Consider the following 17,602-nt stretch of genomic DNA (forward strand, 5'->3'; position numbering starts at 1 on the left):
AAAAAAAAAAAAAAAAAAAAAAAAAAGTTTTAAAAATGAAATTCGGTGTTGATGTACCCGGTTAAATACACTCATCTAATTTCACTCCCTTCCAAAACCATTAAATCTTCAGTAAACCAATTTAAAAATAAAAGAAAAATAGAAGAGGAGATGACAACAGTAAAACTTTAGAAGCTGCAAAACAGATGAATGCGACCTAGCACACTAGAAAAGCCCAGTTTATACTGCATATTGCTCAAAAGGCACTGGAACAGGGCCACTGTAATTGGAAATGAAGAATGAAGTAAATCAGAGAGGATGAAGTGAAAGCTATTTGAAAACCACCCCTAAGTGTCTGCACCCCTCACTCCCACAGAAGACTGGAGGTTTATTTCTGGACAAAATAATACTAGTCTCTGGAGTGGGATGTCCTCAGGCATACTAAGTACACCAAAACCACACTGGAAGCAGATTAGGTGATTTGGGTATACATAATGCTGAAAGCAAGGCCCTGGTTCCTCTTCTGCTTCTTAATGTTACATTAGCAAATGCTCAGAAGATTGGAAGACTTCTCTGGGGAATCTGACCAGCCGAGGAGAACCATCTAAGATACTAACATCAGAGGTTCCCCGATAAAGGGCCCACTCAGATCACCCTAAGTAAAGCCCAAAGTCCCTAAGCTGCAACCATGTATGCAGATCTTCTGAAGTTTTTTTTGTCCTTTCATTTGTAGGAGCAGATTGAAAAGGACTACCTTTTCTGGAGGAAAGCTCAGAAGTGATAACAGACAAAAGCAGAAAAATAGCAATTTGGAGGAAAACAAGAAAGCTAATATTAATGAACTCAGAAAAATTGCTCTGCTATGTTGTATGCTTGTAATGTGCACTAACTCATAAATTGTTAGTAAACAGGAGAAGTATACAAGTATTAACATGGAAATAATGTTGGCTCCTATGTGATTTTTTTTCCCTAAGAAAGAGGAGCCAGCGAAGCAGATTTATAAACTTCAGCAAGAAAAGGTCTTCACTTAGTTGCTGTACTGGCAGCAGGAGCCTTTCAAGTATGTTTGTAAAACAATTTAAAAAGTGCTCACCCCCAGGGCTCCCTCCTCAGAGAGGTATACCCTGTTTTTGGCAACTGTTGACCTGGTTACAGTTGAATCACCTATCCTGACCACTGATTGGCAGCCTTGTAGTATAGGTAACCCTCTCCTTCCACATGTACCTGAATATCTCCCAGCCCTACTCTTAGCATTTTGCTAGCATATATATCTGCACTATTTTTAAAACAGTTTTACTAAGGTACAGTTGACATACACTAAGCTACAATTATTAAGCATAAATACAATTTGATAAATTTGACACATGCCTACACCTCACCCCAAGCAGGATAAACATATCCATTATCCCCAAGGATTTCCTCCTGCCTCTTTTGATACCTTCCGGCTCTCCAGCCTCCCGCTCCCATTCACAGACTATTATTTTCGAGCATTTTAAACATCTCTGTGGTGTCCTCCAGCTATGCTGAGAGCAATCTGTCCCAAATTAGCTCTCCAGGCACCAATTTCTGTTGTTTTATTCGTGCTCCGTTTACAGTTGTATACGATTTGAGTGGTATGCCCCGAGCCTATCCCCCCTCCCAATAAACAGTTATTTTTAATGTTTTTGTAAGAGGAAATGTTTTTCTGGACTACATATACTTATGTCTCAAAGTACCTCCCACAAAATACTAATTTCAAAGGGAAAAAAGTAACTGAGGAGAGTCCCGACAAACACCACCTTTATCAAGTGATCAAAATTAACATCAACCATAATGGAACAAATGGGAATTGTGTCCACCTAATAGGATGCGGTGAAATGAACAAAGCACCATGTCTAATATTTTTGCCCAAACTACATAAGCTGAATCTAGCCATGACTTAACATCAAAATGAGACACATTTCTACAAAATAAATGGCCCGTGTTCTTCACAAATGTCAGGTTCATGAAAATCAAGGAAATTCAAAGGAAGTTTTTCAGATTGAAGAAGGCTAGAGACTTGAAAATTAAATGCAGTGTGTAATCATGGACTGGATACTTTTGCTATAAAGGGCATCTTTGGGACAACTGCCAAAACTTGGGGTTGTGGATTCGATGGTAGTGATGTAACAGTGTTTGTTAATTTCCTGATTCTGATGGTTGTATTGTGCTGCAGGAAAACACCCTTCTTCGCAGGAGATACAGTCTAAAGCTGTGCTGTCCAGTATGGTAGCAACGAAGCCATTGGTACCTATAAGCGCTTCTGGCATGACACATTGAAATAATATTTTGGATAAAAACAATATAAGAGTAATTTCACCTGCTTTATTTTTTAATATGGGCTACCAAAAAGCATAAAATTACATGGGTGGGCTGCACTGTGTTTCTGTCGGATGGCACTGCAAAGTGTTCAGGCAGATTTGATACCGGGTTAGCAACTTATTCTCAAATAATTCAGGAAAAAAAATGTTCTTAGTAGTACTAACCTGCAGCTTTTCTCCAAGATGTAATGAAATTATTTCAAAATAAAAATTACGTTAATGAGGGGCATAAAAAGGTATAAAAGTCTTTTTAGGTCAATAGGAAAATGGGCATCACGGAACTTTAAAGGCGGCTTTAAATGACGTTAACATTTATTTGGGGCCTATCATGAGCTGAACGCTTATGACGTTAGGATTTTAAGATTGAGCCACCACAGCCGTCCCAAGTATTGGGAATTATTTTCTGGTGAGGCTGTCACGGTGCCTTTACAGAGCTGCCTCTCCCTAGCAGCACGAACCAAGTACACATAAAGAAGCTTATCTGTCCCACTGGATGTCACCGGCTCCTCGTGTAGCCCCTTATGGGTTGTTCACTTGGCCTCTTCACCACCGATCTTACTGCCCATCTCCTGTTAGTTGTGAACCTGCTTGACCCTCACACCCAGTTTTGCCTCTTTAGCCTTTCTTAGGAGGGCACTCTTGATTTGATCAGGCCTCTTCCCAGTGTCCTGTTTTAGCCTTGCCTTGAAAGCAGGGTAAAGGCAATTCTCCTTCTGACAAGAAAACTGAGGCTCAGAAAGGTTAAGTAACCTGTACAACACTATGCAGCTGGGATTCAAATCTAGTTCCGTCTAATTCATTCCACTCTGGTATACAAGGAGGTACACCTACATATCCAGCTTTGCCAATCCATTTTCTCTAGTTGTCCTGTTTCCTTCATAGAACTTATCACAATTCATGATATTATTTGTAGTATACCCCTCTGGAGATGTTAGTTCTGTGAGAGCAGCTATCTTATCTGACGCATTCATAGCTACATCTCAGTGCCTGGAACATAAAAGTGCTTAATAAATATTTATTGAATGAAAAGAAAGGGTACCATTTTACCAATGTGTAAAATCCTTTTTCTCTGATTCTTTTTTAAGACTACAGTGCAGTTATTTGTAAAAATTTTTCTTTTTCTTTAGGTACATTAAATGTAAAAGTGAATACTTTCCATGATACGTGCAAATGGCCAGTTCTTTAAGAGGAGAAGTACTGAATCTTTATAAAAATGTAAGTAATTTATGTTGCCAATTTTATAAATGTTATATGACATAGATTGTTTAGAAATATACAATCTTTCTTTTTTAAGCTGCTGTATCTTGGACGAGACTATCCAAAAGGAGCAGACTATTTTAAAAGGCGTCTGAAGAGTGTTTTCCTTAAAAACAAAGATGTGAAGGACCCAGAGAAGATCAAAGAACTTATTGAACAGGGCCAATTTGTAATGAAAGAACTAGAAGCATTATACTTCCTTAAGAAATATAGAGCTATGAAACAACGCTATTACTCAGATACCAACAAAACTAACTGATCACTATTACTATAATTTGAAAATCAGTGCCAGCTGTTTATGTATACCAGCTACTACAAAAATAATTCTAAAATGTCAAGATAATACATTTTGTTAAAAATACTTTACTGAACTAAAATAGGTTTCCACTTCTGTTCAGACTGAGAGCTTTACCAGCAACCTTTATGCTCAATTTTTATACTAAAATAGCAATTTAACTATATGATGCTGCCAACTACCAATTGAAAATTGATGAGCACCCAATTTTGAATGAAAATATAATGTACTTAATTTTTAATACATTTTTGCCAATTCTTAGCCCATCTCTGCATTTTACTGGAAAAAGAATGCCGTTTAATGCACATTTAAGTAAGCAAAATAATTTCTTGCAAGTTTATTGCCCTTAACTTTTGAAGGAGTTCCTTATTTTTGACCCCATTTGGTACATTAACAGCACAGAGTCAAGGTTCACTGCCAAAGAATGATTTAAGTGCAGTCAGTAGAAATAATAAGTATAGAGTAAGATTACTTCTGAACTCGAAACAGCCTGCCAGCAACTGGCATCACATATATATACCTATCTAATTATTTCCATTATTAATTTTTGCCACTGGCTGCCTTTGGGCCTTAAAACAAATCACCCGTTGTGTATCAGTTACCTTCTTCAATAAAAAGTAATAAATAATGTTATTCTATTCTTTTGTCATAAAGGCAGATTGGTTTTGCATCCACTTCTAAACGAGTTAACGTGGCACAGGACCTAAACCTAACGTGGTTTCAAGCAAACACTTAAACCTTTACATAGTGTTCACAGCACCTTTCATACAGAACATATCCAACTTACAAGCTGCACAAAAAGGTTTACTAATATACTATAGTGTCTGTGGCTTATAACCTACCCCATATCAATTATGGGGCTAAAGTTTCAAATTTCCATCAAGAAGTACACACTACTGGGAATTCCCTGGCGGCCCAGTGGTTAGGACTTGGCACTTTCACTGCTGTGGGCCCAGGTTTGATCCCTGGTCGGGGAACTAAGATCCACAAGCTGTGTGGCACGGCCAAAAAATAAATAAATAATTAATTAAAAATTTTTAAAAAAGAGTACATACTATGATAGTCACCGTAACTATTTTTATTACATTACAATAATTAGGAGCAGTACAGTTCATGACAAAAATATTACAAATTTCAGATCACTTCACAGCACATACTCCTATAAACATTTAAAAGTTAATTTTAATTAAAAGACTGGTCATTTTTAAATTTAATGTTTGATATGACCAACATTCCTAGGTCAGCGCAACCAAACGATGGAAAACAACTGGATCACACTGCATATGTCCCACAAAAAAAAAAAAAGCACAATGTACAAAATGTGCATGTTTCAGTTTACACTATACAAAAATAGTTAAAATACATTCCAGGTAAACATGTTACATTAAGAAATAGTACTAGTAAGAAATTGGCACTCAAAGGAAAAATGCAAAAGTATTTTCAACATGAAAACACAAGACAGTGGAATTGGAAATTTTTGGATAAAACATTACATAACCCATTTAGCTCTCCATAGGGAAGGGGACCTTCTGTAATTGACACTTCTGTAGGTAATAACTTTGTTTTTCCTAAATTCATCTAAAAATTGCCTATTATCATCCCAAACAGGCACTTAAAACTATTAAACTAAAACAAGTGTTACTAGTTACAACTCTTTTTAAAGAACTGACGTGAATATATCTTTCTTTAGAAAGAAAGAAATTTCATTTTCTGAAGGAATTTACAGCTGTTCAATTTATGCTGTTCAATTTCTCAATGCAGATTTCATGCTACCCAATATCAACACCAAAGTTATTAAATGTAAGTTCAGCTTTAAAATAACTAATGGGTTGTTAAAAATCATTAATACATAATCATCAAGAAATTATTACTTTTTGGCAAATGGAAATGGCAGATAGTTCTTACTGCCTATAAAAAAACCTAAATGTGTATATATTGTTCAGAAAAAATGGACAGAAGAAAAAAAAATCACTGGAATACAAATGAGATGAACTTGTGCAAACTGCAACTTAACATGCCTCACAAAGTTTCTACATATTTTAGGACAAAATTGTGCAATGGTGGCTAAGATTTTGATAACCTATAAAAGTCAGGTTCTAATTCCTATGCAGTGTGACTCAGTTAAAATAGAGCCTAGAATTCCTAATTGGAGATATTCACTCAAATTTTACTACATACTTCTGCTACATTCTTCCATAAACATGTTAATGTCTAAACCTATGTAATTTAGCAGTTTTTTCAACTTCAAGGATTTTTATCTTTAAGGCTATAATAATTAGATAACATTTGTTATTTCTAGGATTATCTCTCCCCTTTTAAAATCTCTACAAAAACAAACATTTTATTAAACCATTCAAAATTCACATAATAAAGGATAATTACCACTGCCATAAAAATATTGCCCAGCTACATCAAAAATTCAAGAGTCCTAAAAATCCCCTCAGTTATACACTACAATTCCTGAAGTATGGCCATTTCTTTCTCTTGTGTGGAAACAAGAGGAGGTACTATGTAAGTGTAAACACCCTAACTAGATAATGTTCCATAAACCTGTAGTCTAGTATAGCATCTCAGAAATCATATTGATTTTTACATAGAAGTTTCCTTTTCTGTGAGTTAGGTCCGGCATCTGTTTATTTTTACCCAGATAAACAACTATTTTAGAATTCAATGTTTAATTTTTAAAGTCTATTTTAATTACTTATACAGAGACCATACTACACACAAGGGAATTTTAACATTATCTGACATACAACTTAATTGGTACTATAATTGTCCCAATAGAATCACATCATTCTGTCAAATAAAAAACAATATTCAAATTTTACTCCTTTAAAACAATGAAGTAAACTAATTTAATTTTAAAAAGTAGCTTGATTAAACAGTTACATTGGAATCAGAGCAGAACAATTATTTCAGAACTGGAAGAAACTAAGCTTAGAGACCAAATCACTTCTTTGCAAAACTACAATATGCATTATATCTGGGTCATGTGCCAGATGCCTCACTAAAATACAGACTGCTCTAGAATATAAGCACTACCTAAGGACAGGGATTATGTCCCTTGTCTGAGGATACTCTAATATCCCCAGTGCCTTGTGTAGTGCCTGGCATCTAGAAGGCACTCAAATATTTGTTGAATAAATGAATTCTGCTAAAGAGTAAGATTTATGAATAAATTTTAAAGTATCTTTCATTGCAAAATTTTAGCTTTTAAAACAATGGAATGTATCATTAGCAGGGCTAGTCGTCGTTGTAGATTACATAAGGAATTCTTTCAGCACTACCTTTGTTAAATTCTCATTCCACTGGATAGGGATCTGACTCCTCATAGCAGGTATGAAAATTCCTACTTTGTCCCTGATGGACCAGGCAGCAAAGAGATGATGTTCAAAGGATCAAGATTAAATTGCTACAGCCACCACCTGAAAATTAACTCTTAGGTCAAATTCCATTATAGTGTCTGTCGGATTATGCTGAGCCTGAGGAAGTAAGATGTAGGGCATTTTGATGTGACTTGGTGGGAAGCCTTCATGGAGATATCCAAAGCAGCAATAAATCTTTGAGGTTAGGGGAATGAGAAGTATTAAAAGAAAAAACATCAAGTCATGGGGCATGTAGAAGGGTAGGCAGGCAAGATGACACTAATATGGGAGAAGTCCTGAAAGCGGAGAATGGATATTCAGAAATAAACTTCACCTCTTGCACAATTTTGCCTAAGACTGGCACTGAAGATGATAACACAGGTAAAAAGTTACAGATTGTGCTGAGACTGACAAATAGGTATATCCTTATGTAAACTGAATGTAAATCACATAGTTTTCATGCTAGATACAGCCTTTGAGATGACTTCTTTTAACATGAAGAAATGGATAGTAAGTGATTTGCCTAAAATTGGAGTTATGAAAAGACACATAACTAGAAACTAAGTCACCTTCCTCCTTGTCCAGTGATATTTTCACCTCAACACACCATCTCAGTTCAAATATTTTAAAATAAGTTAACATTTTAAATGCATTGAAAGAATCATTTTAACATTAATTTATCTATTTTATAAGCATTAGATATTCTTAATTATGGACCAGACTTGTAAAGTGTTACTTTAGCCAGTGTTAAGAGAACTAGCCAATACTCAAGATTTTGAAACTTTTTCACTTTGTTTTAAAAAAATTAAAATCTTGCCACCCCACCCTAAAACCTCATTTAAAAATAATGTTTTTTTGAAGTTTCGTTTCGTTTTAACAAAAGTGACGTTCCTGAGTAGGACTACCACATAGTGAGAATGTACCCTGCTGAGCTATCCAAACTCTCTCCCAGTCCCCATTTTTGACCAGCCAAGGCATGACAACATTGGAAGACCATAGGGATGCAGTCCATACTGTGAAACTCTCAGTGAAGCTCAAAGCTCACACAAGGCCTGGCCTTTCCACCTTGGTCTCTGTAACACCTACTAAGCTAACTGGACCAAATAATTTTTAACATCATTACCAGTAGAATTAAAACTACTTTCAAAGACTGAAGTTCAAGAAAAGATTTATGCTAAGAAAGAGCAATCTGACACGGGGAGACTATATTTAATTCCTATGAGAATTTTTGTAATTCAATACATGTTAAATTTTTTTCAATTATTACAAAAGTTTAGTAGCATGTAAATATAGCCCCCAAAATGGTTGTTATAATCCTCATTACATTCTGGGTTTGCCTTAACAGGAAAAGCTATTCAGAGTATTATAGGAATTCACCTAATGTAGAAAGTAAATGGCCTTTTAATATTCCATTGCCTTGTATTTTTTTCAATTTTTTCCCTTTTTATAGAAAAAATATAATATTTGGGGGAACGTGACTGTTGACAAATAGCAGTGGAAAGAAGGAGAAAACCTTTGTGAACAGTGTACCTTTACATTCATTAAGGGTAACTGAAACTACAGGACATGAAACCTACAAGATGAATCTACAGGAAGCTCATAAATTTGTGTTCCCTCAATGCTTCAGTAAAACCAATCGTGAAATCTCAACTGAAGTTATAATTAGTAATTAATCCATGTATATGATTGATAAAACACAGAATAGGGATGATTTGAAAGGCTCATTAATTTGTTTCACACTCAAGTTCACAATTGGTAAGAAAAATAGGAAGTAATCAACTGCATGCACCAAAAACCCCAGGACAGAAATCTCAGGTGTTCAGTTTCTTTTTCACAGGCATTGCTAGTTCAAAAACCAAAACTCAGGGAATACTGGCACTTAGAGGAAAAAAGTTTCCACTGTCATTTTAAAATAAGCATTCAAGATAAAAGCTAACAGTATGGATGGAGCAGAAAGACAATTAGGTAATGCTAAAACAAATGCTAATAATTTAGTGTAATGTACAAAAATTACCACTTTTACTTAAGTACGCCTTAAGAAAAAAGTACAAATTGTATTTACATAATTATACACTTTGTCTTTGACTTCTTTTTCTTCTTTTTACCTTCTTTGCTCATCTTTTCTTTATGTTTTCGAATTTCTCGAACTAATGTATAGAAGGCATCGTCAACGCCCTGAAACACATAAGTATTAAAACGTGAATATATATGATGGTTTGAGGTATACAGATAACAGAAAAGATATATTACTAATGGAAACATTAATATTGAGAAGGAATAAGGATACGTAACATTTCTCTTTAGACAACTGAATATATATCAGACTTCTAGGATTCTTAAATGTCTTCAACGATATTTTGTTAACATTATAGGAACACTGATTTTCACAAAAGGCAATGAAAATCAACGGCACAGAATCTTACGTATGCTTAGTTAACACATTACTTTCCCCCAGAACTTAATTTGCTACTAATTTTTCCATATTGGCACACCTCAGTCACTGAAATCCAAATGTATTTGTGTATATATGTGAGTAAGTATTTATACTTGATTATCCCTGAGTTTCTAGATATTTGATATAAGCCATGCAAGTAAATACTAATTTCATAAATATTCGCTGCATTTGACCTCTGGTTCAATACTTATTTAAATCCATTAGATTTAAAGAACTACCATGAAGTATACAGTATTAGATTATACTTTCAGTTTTCTAAAGGCATTAGTTTCAGTTCATATATTTATGATATGAGAAGGAAATTTAAAGTGACCACAACAGGGGACTTCCCTGGCGGTCCAGTGGTTAAGACTACGCTTCCACTGCAGGGGACGCGGGTTCAATCCCTGGTAGGGGAACTAAGATTCCACATGCCGTGCGGAGCGGCCAAAAAAAAAAAAAATTTAAAAACAAGTAAAGAATGTGACCACAACACAAGACACAATACTTTGAAAAATGTAATGCCTCTATTTGTGGAGAAATGAGCTAAATCATTGAAATGGTGGTAGAGTCTGATGATTTGGAGATTTTTTTTAATTCATTATTTTTTTAGTTTATGTTTAGTATATTAAGTATTCAAAATACTTAATATAAAGTCCTATTAATATTTGACATATAAAGTCAAATGCTGTGTATCTTCAGAGAAATTTCCATTTGATCATTTTGGCCTACATCTAGCTGTGATCAAAAGCAAGGTATCCAAATCAGTAACAGTTGAAAGTGATTTCAAGTCAGAATAATTTTCAACCTAATCATTCATACAGAACATGAAAAATGGCACTTTGAAACTGGTGGCAGGACAGTAGATTTTAACACTGCAATCCTGAATTATACAAGATCTATACATAAGTCAATTCTTGTCCTACCCCTATTAAAAAGCAAATTAAATATAAAAGCAAAATAAAGAATTAAAGAAAAAATATGATCCTCTATGTATTTTAGTATCTGTTTAACTGATTAGTAACTGTCAACAAAAGCCTGATGTTTTCAAACCTAGACACTAGAGGGAGTCTTAGGAACAAATACACAACAAATAAAGTATAAATCAAGCCACTTTAACAATGAAAACTGGCTTTTTACTCAATTTAACCACCTCTGCTGAATATTAATATAAACACATTCATTAAGTTATATTATTTTAAAAATAATTGAAAATTTAACAGCGATATGATTTCTCCTTTATGCATTACTAAGATCTTCTACAATTACTATTTCAAAATAATAACTAAATTAATTCGGGCATTTTCAATCTAGTTACATATAACTAACTTTCACAACAGATCTAAAGTTTAGAAAAGTATTACCAATATTTTTAAAGAATTAAACACAGAGTGGGAATGAGAGGCTTGCTCACATTTAAACAACAGTAGTGGGATAAAAACCAGCATTATTGATTTGAATACTAGTGAAGAAAAGTCCCCGGTAAAGCCCCCAAACTGCATTCACTGATGTTCCCCACTTTCTGATATCATTACTGATGTAACATACACTTCTGTTTCACACAGAGGATAGAGAAAAAGTGATAAGACAGTTTATCAGCAATACAAATCAAGGCTTAATATATATAAGCCTTCATGCTAACCTTCTAAACACATAAAGAGCAAAACACTTCCAATGATATAATAAAGAATAATTATTTTATTATTTTAAATAATACCAACCTTGACTAATTTCTAACCATAAACTCTTAGAATGGGATGGAATCTTAAGAGAGGATCTACTCCAACTTCCCTACCCTTCACAAATTTCCTTTGATCACACATCCTTATGTAGTCTACTCCATTTCCACTGTTTTTATAATGAAGAAAAATGTCAATGATACAAAAATGCTGAAGCAGATAACATGAAAAACCATGAGATGGATATAGAGAAGACACATCCTAAGGTGAAAACAATATATAAGTATTTAGGAGACAATGAAGGCAGAATCTGATAAGATTACCTTCTTCTAAGATTCTGACAAATACTTTTAGTTCATACTGCACTGAACTCTCCTTTATATATAACCTTATTAATAATTTCAATGATTAGTAAAATGTTAAAACTGATCAAAACAGGGCAGTGAATACCCTTTTTACATTCTTATATACACATTTAAAAGACAAAATAGGGTACCAGTAATTATTTTGTTTAAACCCATCATTTTAGGACTAAGAAAAACTAATTTGCATATATTTATCATTGTCAAATAAATTTTGTAAAAATATTTAAAATTTTAAATATTACCAAGTACACTTTTTTCTTATATAAATGCTATTCATGATCACTGAAAAAATAAGGATTTAATTCATCATGCCCAACAATTTCACATTCAGACTACACAGCCACTGAAATATAGTTTGCACAATATGAAAATTTTAAAAAGTATATGCTTTCACCTTTGTTTTAAATAAAAATTAAAGCATAAAACTTATTTTATTCTAAATAGTTCTACTGTAAAAATCATCTAATAGTAAGACAATGGGAGAAAAGAAAACTATCACTTAACTCTGGTCATGGCTACTGTTATTTTAGAAGTTTTACTTTTAAAATTGCATTGCAATGTTAAGTTTTATCACAGCTTCTAAATTAAATACTGCTTTATACGATGATACTCAAAAAATATTAGGAGTTTATAAATCTCGGGCTTCCCTGGTGGCGCAGTGGTTGAGAGTCCGCCTGCCGATGCAGTGGACACGGGTTCGTGCCCCGGTCCGGGAGGATCCCACATGCCGCGGAGCGGCTGGGCCCATGAGCCATGGCCACTGACTGAGCCTGTGCTCCGCAACGGGAGAGGCCACAACAGTAAGAGGCCCGTGTACCGCAAAAAAAAAAAGTTTATAAATCTCAATAAAAATTAATGCCAATCATTAATTTTGCTTTGTTTCTTCTTCTGAGTTCAGTTCATTAGTATACCACATAATATCTTTTGGAACTTAGTCTACTATTCAGAAGTATATTTTATATTTTGGGGAGATACATTATTTCATACCTTCAACTCATATAGTAAAGAATATCAACCCTTTAGTTTAATCAGCCCCAAAAATGATATCCTACAATTTTATTTCATGTTCTCACAGAACATTATATGTTACAAATAATATGCATCAAAATCTTAAGCTCTGGCATGAACTTTCTGGTACCTATTGAGTGAAATATTTTCTAAACAAGACCAAATTTAATATTGGTTGGTTTAGAAAGGAAGTTGAGAAATTCCACTCAGTAAATCCAACTGGGCAGCTACTGTGTGCCAGGAACCTCGTTAGGTCATGGACATGCAAAGATTAAAAATATACGATTCTGGCTCTCTAAGATTCTCACCATACAGGACAAACACAGAAGCGGTTATTTCAATTTAACATGGTTAAGTGTGTAACAGTTAAGAGCAGTAAACTGGGAATACACAAGAAGAGCATTATGCCCAGTCTAATAGTTTTTAAAGAAAGATTCTTAGAGAACAAGAGATGAGACAGTCATGAAAGTGTGTTAACTAGTAAGACTAGGGGATAAGAACACTGGCATTCCCAACAAGAGCAACAGCCAAGACACAAGGGAAGGTAAGAAATAACATGGTGTTGATTTACATACGGACAAAAGAAGTTTTAAAGAGATAAAGCCAAAGGCTAGGGGGGAAGGAAGGTGTTAAGAGCCTTATATATGCTACGAAACTTGAGATTTTATTCTGTAGGTAACAGGAAGTCAGTAACTAGATTTAAAGATAAGAAAATGACATTTCTTTTAAATCTCTCTCTCTTTGCGCTGTGAATGAAGGCAGCAACAAGTAAACCAAGTAAGAGGTTACAATAGTCCCAGCAAGAACTGATAGGGGCCTGAACTAATGATGTGATAAAAGTTAGAATGTACCATAATAGGAATTTGTGGCTGCCTCCAAATGGGTGTGAAAAAGAGGGATTTAGGAGTCATCCCAACACTCCAGGTTTCTCAGCTGGGTAAAAAAGTGATGTTGATGCCACTAAGTTAAGAGAGCACAGACAGAACAAGTATTTGCTTGTGGAATGTCCAAAAGAAAACACGCACTGTAAGAGTGACCCTTTCCCACCTTCTGGGCCATTCAATTTACTCCTCCTTTATATAGTTCCTCATATTTTTTCTCTCTAGACTCTATGACAAATGCAGAGTAGTCTATAGGCATCAAAACCATCTCAATTATAATGAACACCCATTAGATGAAAAATAAATGTAACTTAAAAAATAAAATGAGAAATATAAATAAATAAATGTATTAATTGTGGAAACAAACTACAAGTTTCTTATTTTTTAATACTTCAAATTAAAATCCCACACCTAGGTAGTTCTAAAGCGGTTGCTACTTTGTTACCTGTGAAAGACATCTGCTTTCTGCAGAAATTAATATGCTGAACTTACCATATTACATTACAATGCATTTTTTAATTTTCACACAGCCAGGAGTCTTTTCTTCTTTGCTGATTTTTTTCAATCTGTATTGTCGGATCTCTCTCACCAATGTATAAAAAGCATCCTCCACTCTCTGCATTGTAAAACACAACTTCTTTAAAGTCTGTTTCATTGGTAATAGTAATTTATTGGGACAGCCATGTGCAAGAAATTTGGAATTATGAGCTTTACTTGAGAATGTTTTGTTTTAAACAGACATCAGATTGTTTGAATAAAATGGATTCAATTTTAAAATACGGGCTTAAATCCTGGTTTGTTCTTTGAAGTCAGTTTTGTTTTGTAATGGGATTAGAATTTTTTTTTTAATTTAAATTAGGAGTTAGGAGAGATTATGAAAAACCTAAGTACATGTATTATTAGTATTAATAATGCAGTCATTTTAGTTTGCTAGTCATGGAATTAATCAAAGCCTAAATTGAAGTTAGACTGAAATTATTTCTTTGACTTAGGGAAAACAAGTGATTTCTGTACTCCAGCTCTGAGTGGGGAGCGAGGAGAAAAATGGTACAAAAGGGACATTTAAACTTTGTTTAAAAAAAAGACTGTTAACATCAGTCTTTCTACGAACCAAATGTGACAAAATGGACTCAGTTCCTACAAAGTTAATAGGTATCAAAAGTATGATACGTAGTTTTAAATTTAATCAGGCACAGAGAATCAGCCATTTAAGTATTAAGTAAACCAACAGCTAAGGCTTGATTTTAGCATGTACACATCCATTGCTTATAATAGTTAAGAAAAAAAAGGCACTTCAATTCTTGAGGGTATATTAATTTTTATAAATCTCAAGAATATGTTAAGAACTGCTTCAGCTGAACTCAGTAATTTACCTTTAAAGTAAAACTTTAATTTAAAATTCATTAAAAAATTGTTTCAGTTAAGCAGTAGGTATTTAAATAATATGTTGATTATATATTAAAATGTACGTCTCAAGTTACTTATACCAACTTGTGAGGTATTTCTACTCAACTAATACAAAAGTCATTATAGCCCAAGAAAATCTGAATATCTTATATTTTTAATGAAATCAATTTAATCGACTAGCTAGCTAAACCAACTACAAAATAAAAATTCCAACTATTTTTTAAAATCATTAAATGTTGGTACTTTAAATGAGATAGCCACTTTGTACCCATATATAAAATTTTTAATATTTTATATTTATCAGTAATTCTTGAGATGGTTTGCTTTTACTCATAAGTCCTTAAAAATTACATATTAGAAATTCTCATTATTAAATTAGATAAATAATTTAAGGCACTAAAATAACTCTAGTAAAGCATGTAAAATATAAAGCATGAGCTGGCATTTAAGATATTTTCACAAATGATTCTCTTTCAATTTGAAAATCAATGCAAGAAATTTAAAACATATGTATATATAAATAAAACAAACCAGGTAAAGCTCATATTTTTTAAGAATAAAAACTTTTATTCCTGTTTAAAAAAAGGTTATAAGGTCAATGTAGAAGTACTGAAATATACTATGATGGAGGAAAAAACAGGGTTTTGTCCTCTACTAATTTAGCAGAAGCAAATTTTGATTGTAACTTATTTCTAAAATTAGTTTGAACGTGTCTACTTTTTAAGTGTGCACATCCCCATCACCAATATCAGAATATATGATTTTTGTTTCCAGCAATGCAGAGAGAGAATTGGAAGCCAGTAATTAAAAAGAAGAGATTACTACCCACCACCAAGAATTCAGTATCAGGACCTCGGAGGCTAAGATAATTAACAACACTGAAAGATAGTTATTCCAGAGTGACTTTTTTCATTTCTCATTTTTACTAATAGGAAATTTAAATTAGATTTTAAAGAATCAGTTATTTACCATATTTTCTCAGACTTAATTACTTATTTCTTGATAATATGCTTTAAAGTCATATGGACATGAAGAGAACATTATCGATCCTTGTATATACCTGAAACCACTGGCAAAGAACACTGGTTTCATATTCCAAAATTTGTAGGTAATTTTAAAAGATTAAGTACAGCCGAAACAGATGTTTAATACCTACTATGGCTAGCTGCTAAGGTCTTAACTGGCACGCAATGATTTATTCTTGGGCATACAGCTTGTTGCCACATATACTCATTTTCAGATGTCACTTATTAAACTTTTAAGAACAACTGAAACAAAAGTGCATGTAAAAACAACAGTGCATGTGTTTATATATGTAAATTTTAAAGTAAGTTTGTAAAGATACATTTGTAACTTTTTTTAAATCAGGAGCTCAGCCATTATCTGAAAATGTACCGTGAGACTATGGAAATAGAGCACTTCAATACAGGAGAAAGAACTGTTAACAGCATCATTCTGTATCCCGGTGCCTATAATGCTTTCACTACGCGATTTAATTTTAAACAAGTACTTGTTCTAGTTGAATAGTTTATTATGTGCAAAAGCTCTTTCAAGGAAATAAATAACACCTCAAATACCCTAACTATAGGCAGATGCAAGAATACTAAATACTAGCCCTTCTTGGGGGAGAGGAATGGGACAAACAAGATGTATTCTAAAAAGCAACTTTGCATCACTGAATTGGAAAGAAACCTTGCCAAACAACAGCCCACCTCAGGAACTACTGAAATGCATCAATACTACTACTTGGGAGGCTATACTATGCATTGGTGCACAGCAGGTGCTCAGTACTTGCTTTGTCTAGTTTTAACTCATAAAAAGCAAAGTTCAAATTACTGATCTTATGTACAGAAACCCAACTATTATTAAACAGAGAAATATGGCACAAAGTTTTTTTGTTTGGTTTGCTTTGTTAAAATAATTCGATGATAAGCTTTCTTTAATGGAGGTCTTCTAACAACTAAATTTAAGTATCTAGAAATTAACAACAAAACCCGGAAAATTAATTACTCAACATTTTTAAGTTCGTAAAACAAATTTTCACGTTATGCTCAAATTGAGACCTCCAGAAAGCAAAAAAGCTGAATCAGGAGTAACAGATACTCAGAGAATTCTGCTTTTGTCATCTGCTTTACTGAATGATCCCCACTTTTGATTTTAGCAGACTGGAAAACACACAGCTGATTACCACGGTGTCAACATTTTGGTTTCAACAGCCTTTGCAAACACAGCCATACACTGCCCAAAGAGGCCAGAAAAATATGTCAATTACTAACTGCCCAGATAGATGTGACCTAGGTAGCAGCCTTTATACACTAGGAACACAGGGACCACATACAGCATACTTGCAGAAAATAAAAACTACTTTGGCCTTTCAGATGTGGACTAAAATGATAGTTAAAAATATAATTCAGGGCTTCCCTGGTGGAGTAGTGGTTAAGAGTCTGCCTGCCGATGCAGGGGATGCGGGTTCGTGTCCCGGTCCAGGAAGATCCCACATGCCGTGGAGCGGCTGGGCCCGTGAGCCATGGCTGCTGAGCCTGCACGTCCGCAACGGGAGAGGCCACAACAGTGAGAGGCCCGCATACCGCCA

The 17,602-nt window shown here is 34.1% G+C and overlaps 2 protein-coding genes and 1 long non-coding RNA gene across 6 annotated transcripts in view; 2 read left to right on the forward strand and 1 right to left on the reverse strand.

Moving 5' to 3' along the window:
* LOC112391645 (uncharacterized) overlaps positions 1–1,658 on the forward strand; it is a 4,130-nt gene extending 2,472 nt beyond the window's left edge. The window contains exon 3 of the long non-coding RNA XR_003001540.1: positions 713–1,658. This is a non-coding gene — a long non-coding RNA (uncharacterized LOC112391645). The remainder of the gene's footprint in view (positions 1–712) is intronic.
* Positions 1,659–3,461: 1,803 nt separating this feature from the next.
* The window catches only part of ETFRF1 (electron transfer flavoprotein regulatory factor 1), a 17,483-nt gene continuing 3,342 nt past the window's right edge, over positions 3,462–17,602 (forward strand). Inside the window, exons 1-2 of one of the 2 annotated variants that reach the window (XM_024733033.1) lie at positions 3,489–3,533; positions 3,613–4,594. In XM_024733033.1, coding sequence (XP_024588801.1) covers positions 3,489–3,533; positions 3,613–3,834 — 267 coding nt within the window. In that variant the 3' untranslated portion in view covers positions 3,835–4,594. Of the gene's footprint in view, positions 3,534–3,612; positions 4,595–17,602 lie in introns of those variants that run through there. The other variant, XR_003001539.1, reaches the window with a different exon arrangement.
* The window catches only part of KRAS (KRAS proto-oncogene, GTPase), a 33,002-nt gene continuing 21,943 nt past the window's right edge, over positions 6,544–17,602 (reverse strand). The window contains exons 4-6 of one of the 3 annotated variants that reach the window (XM_024733032.1): positions 14,103–14,218; position 13,759; positions 6,544–9,410 (exon numbers count right to left, since the gene is read on the reverse strand). In XM_024733032.1, the coding sequence (XP_024588800.1) occupies positions 9,294–9,410; position 13,759; positions 14,103–14,218 (234 nt within the window). In that variant the 3' untranslated portion in view covers positions 6,544–9,293. Of the gene's footprint in view, positions 9,411–13,758; positions 13,760–14,094; positions 14,219–17,602 lie in introns of all 3 variants that reach the window. The other 2 variants (XM_024733029.1, XM_024733031.1) reach the window with 2 other exon arrangements.

The sequence above is a fragment of the Neophocaena asiaeorientalis genome, unplaced genomic scaffold (genome assembly GCF_003031525.2).
Source record: "Neophocaena asiaeorientalis asiaeorientalis breed wild unplaced genomic scaffold, Neophocaena_asiaeorientalis_V1.1 scaffold150, whole genome shotgun sequence".
NCBI classification, from domain to species: Eukaryota; Metazoa; Chordata; class Mammalia; order Artiodactyla; family Phocoenidae; genus Neophocaena; species Neophocaena asiaeorientalis.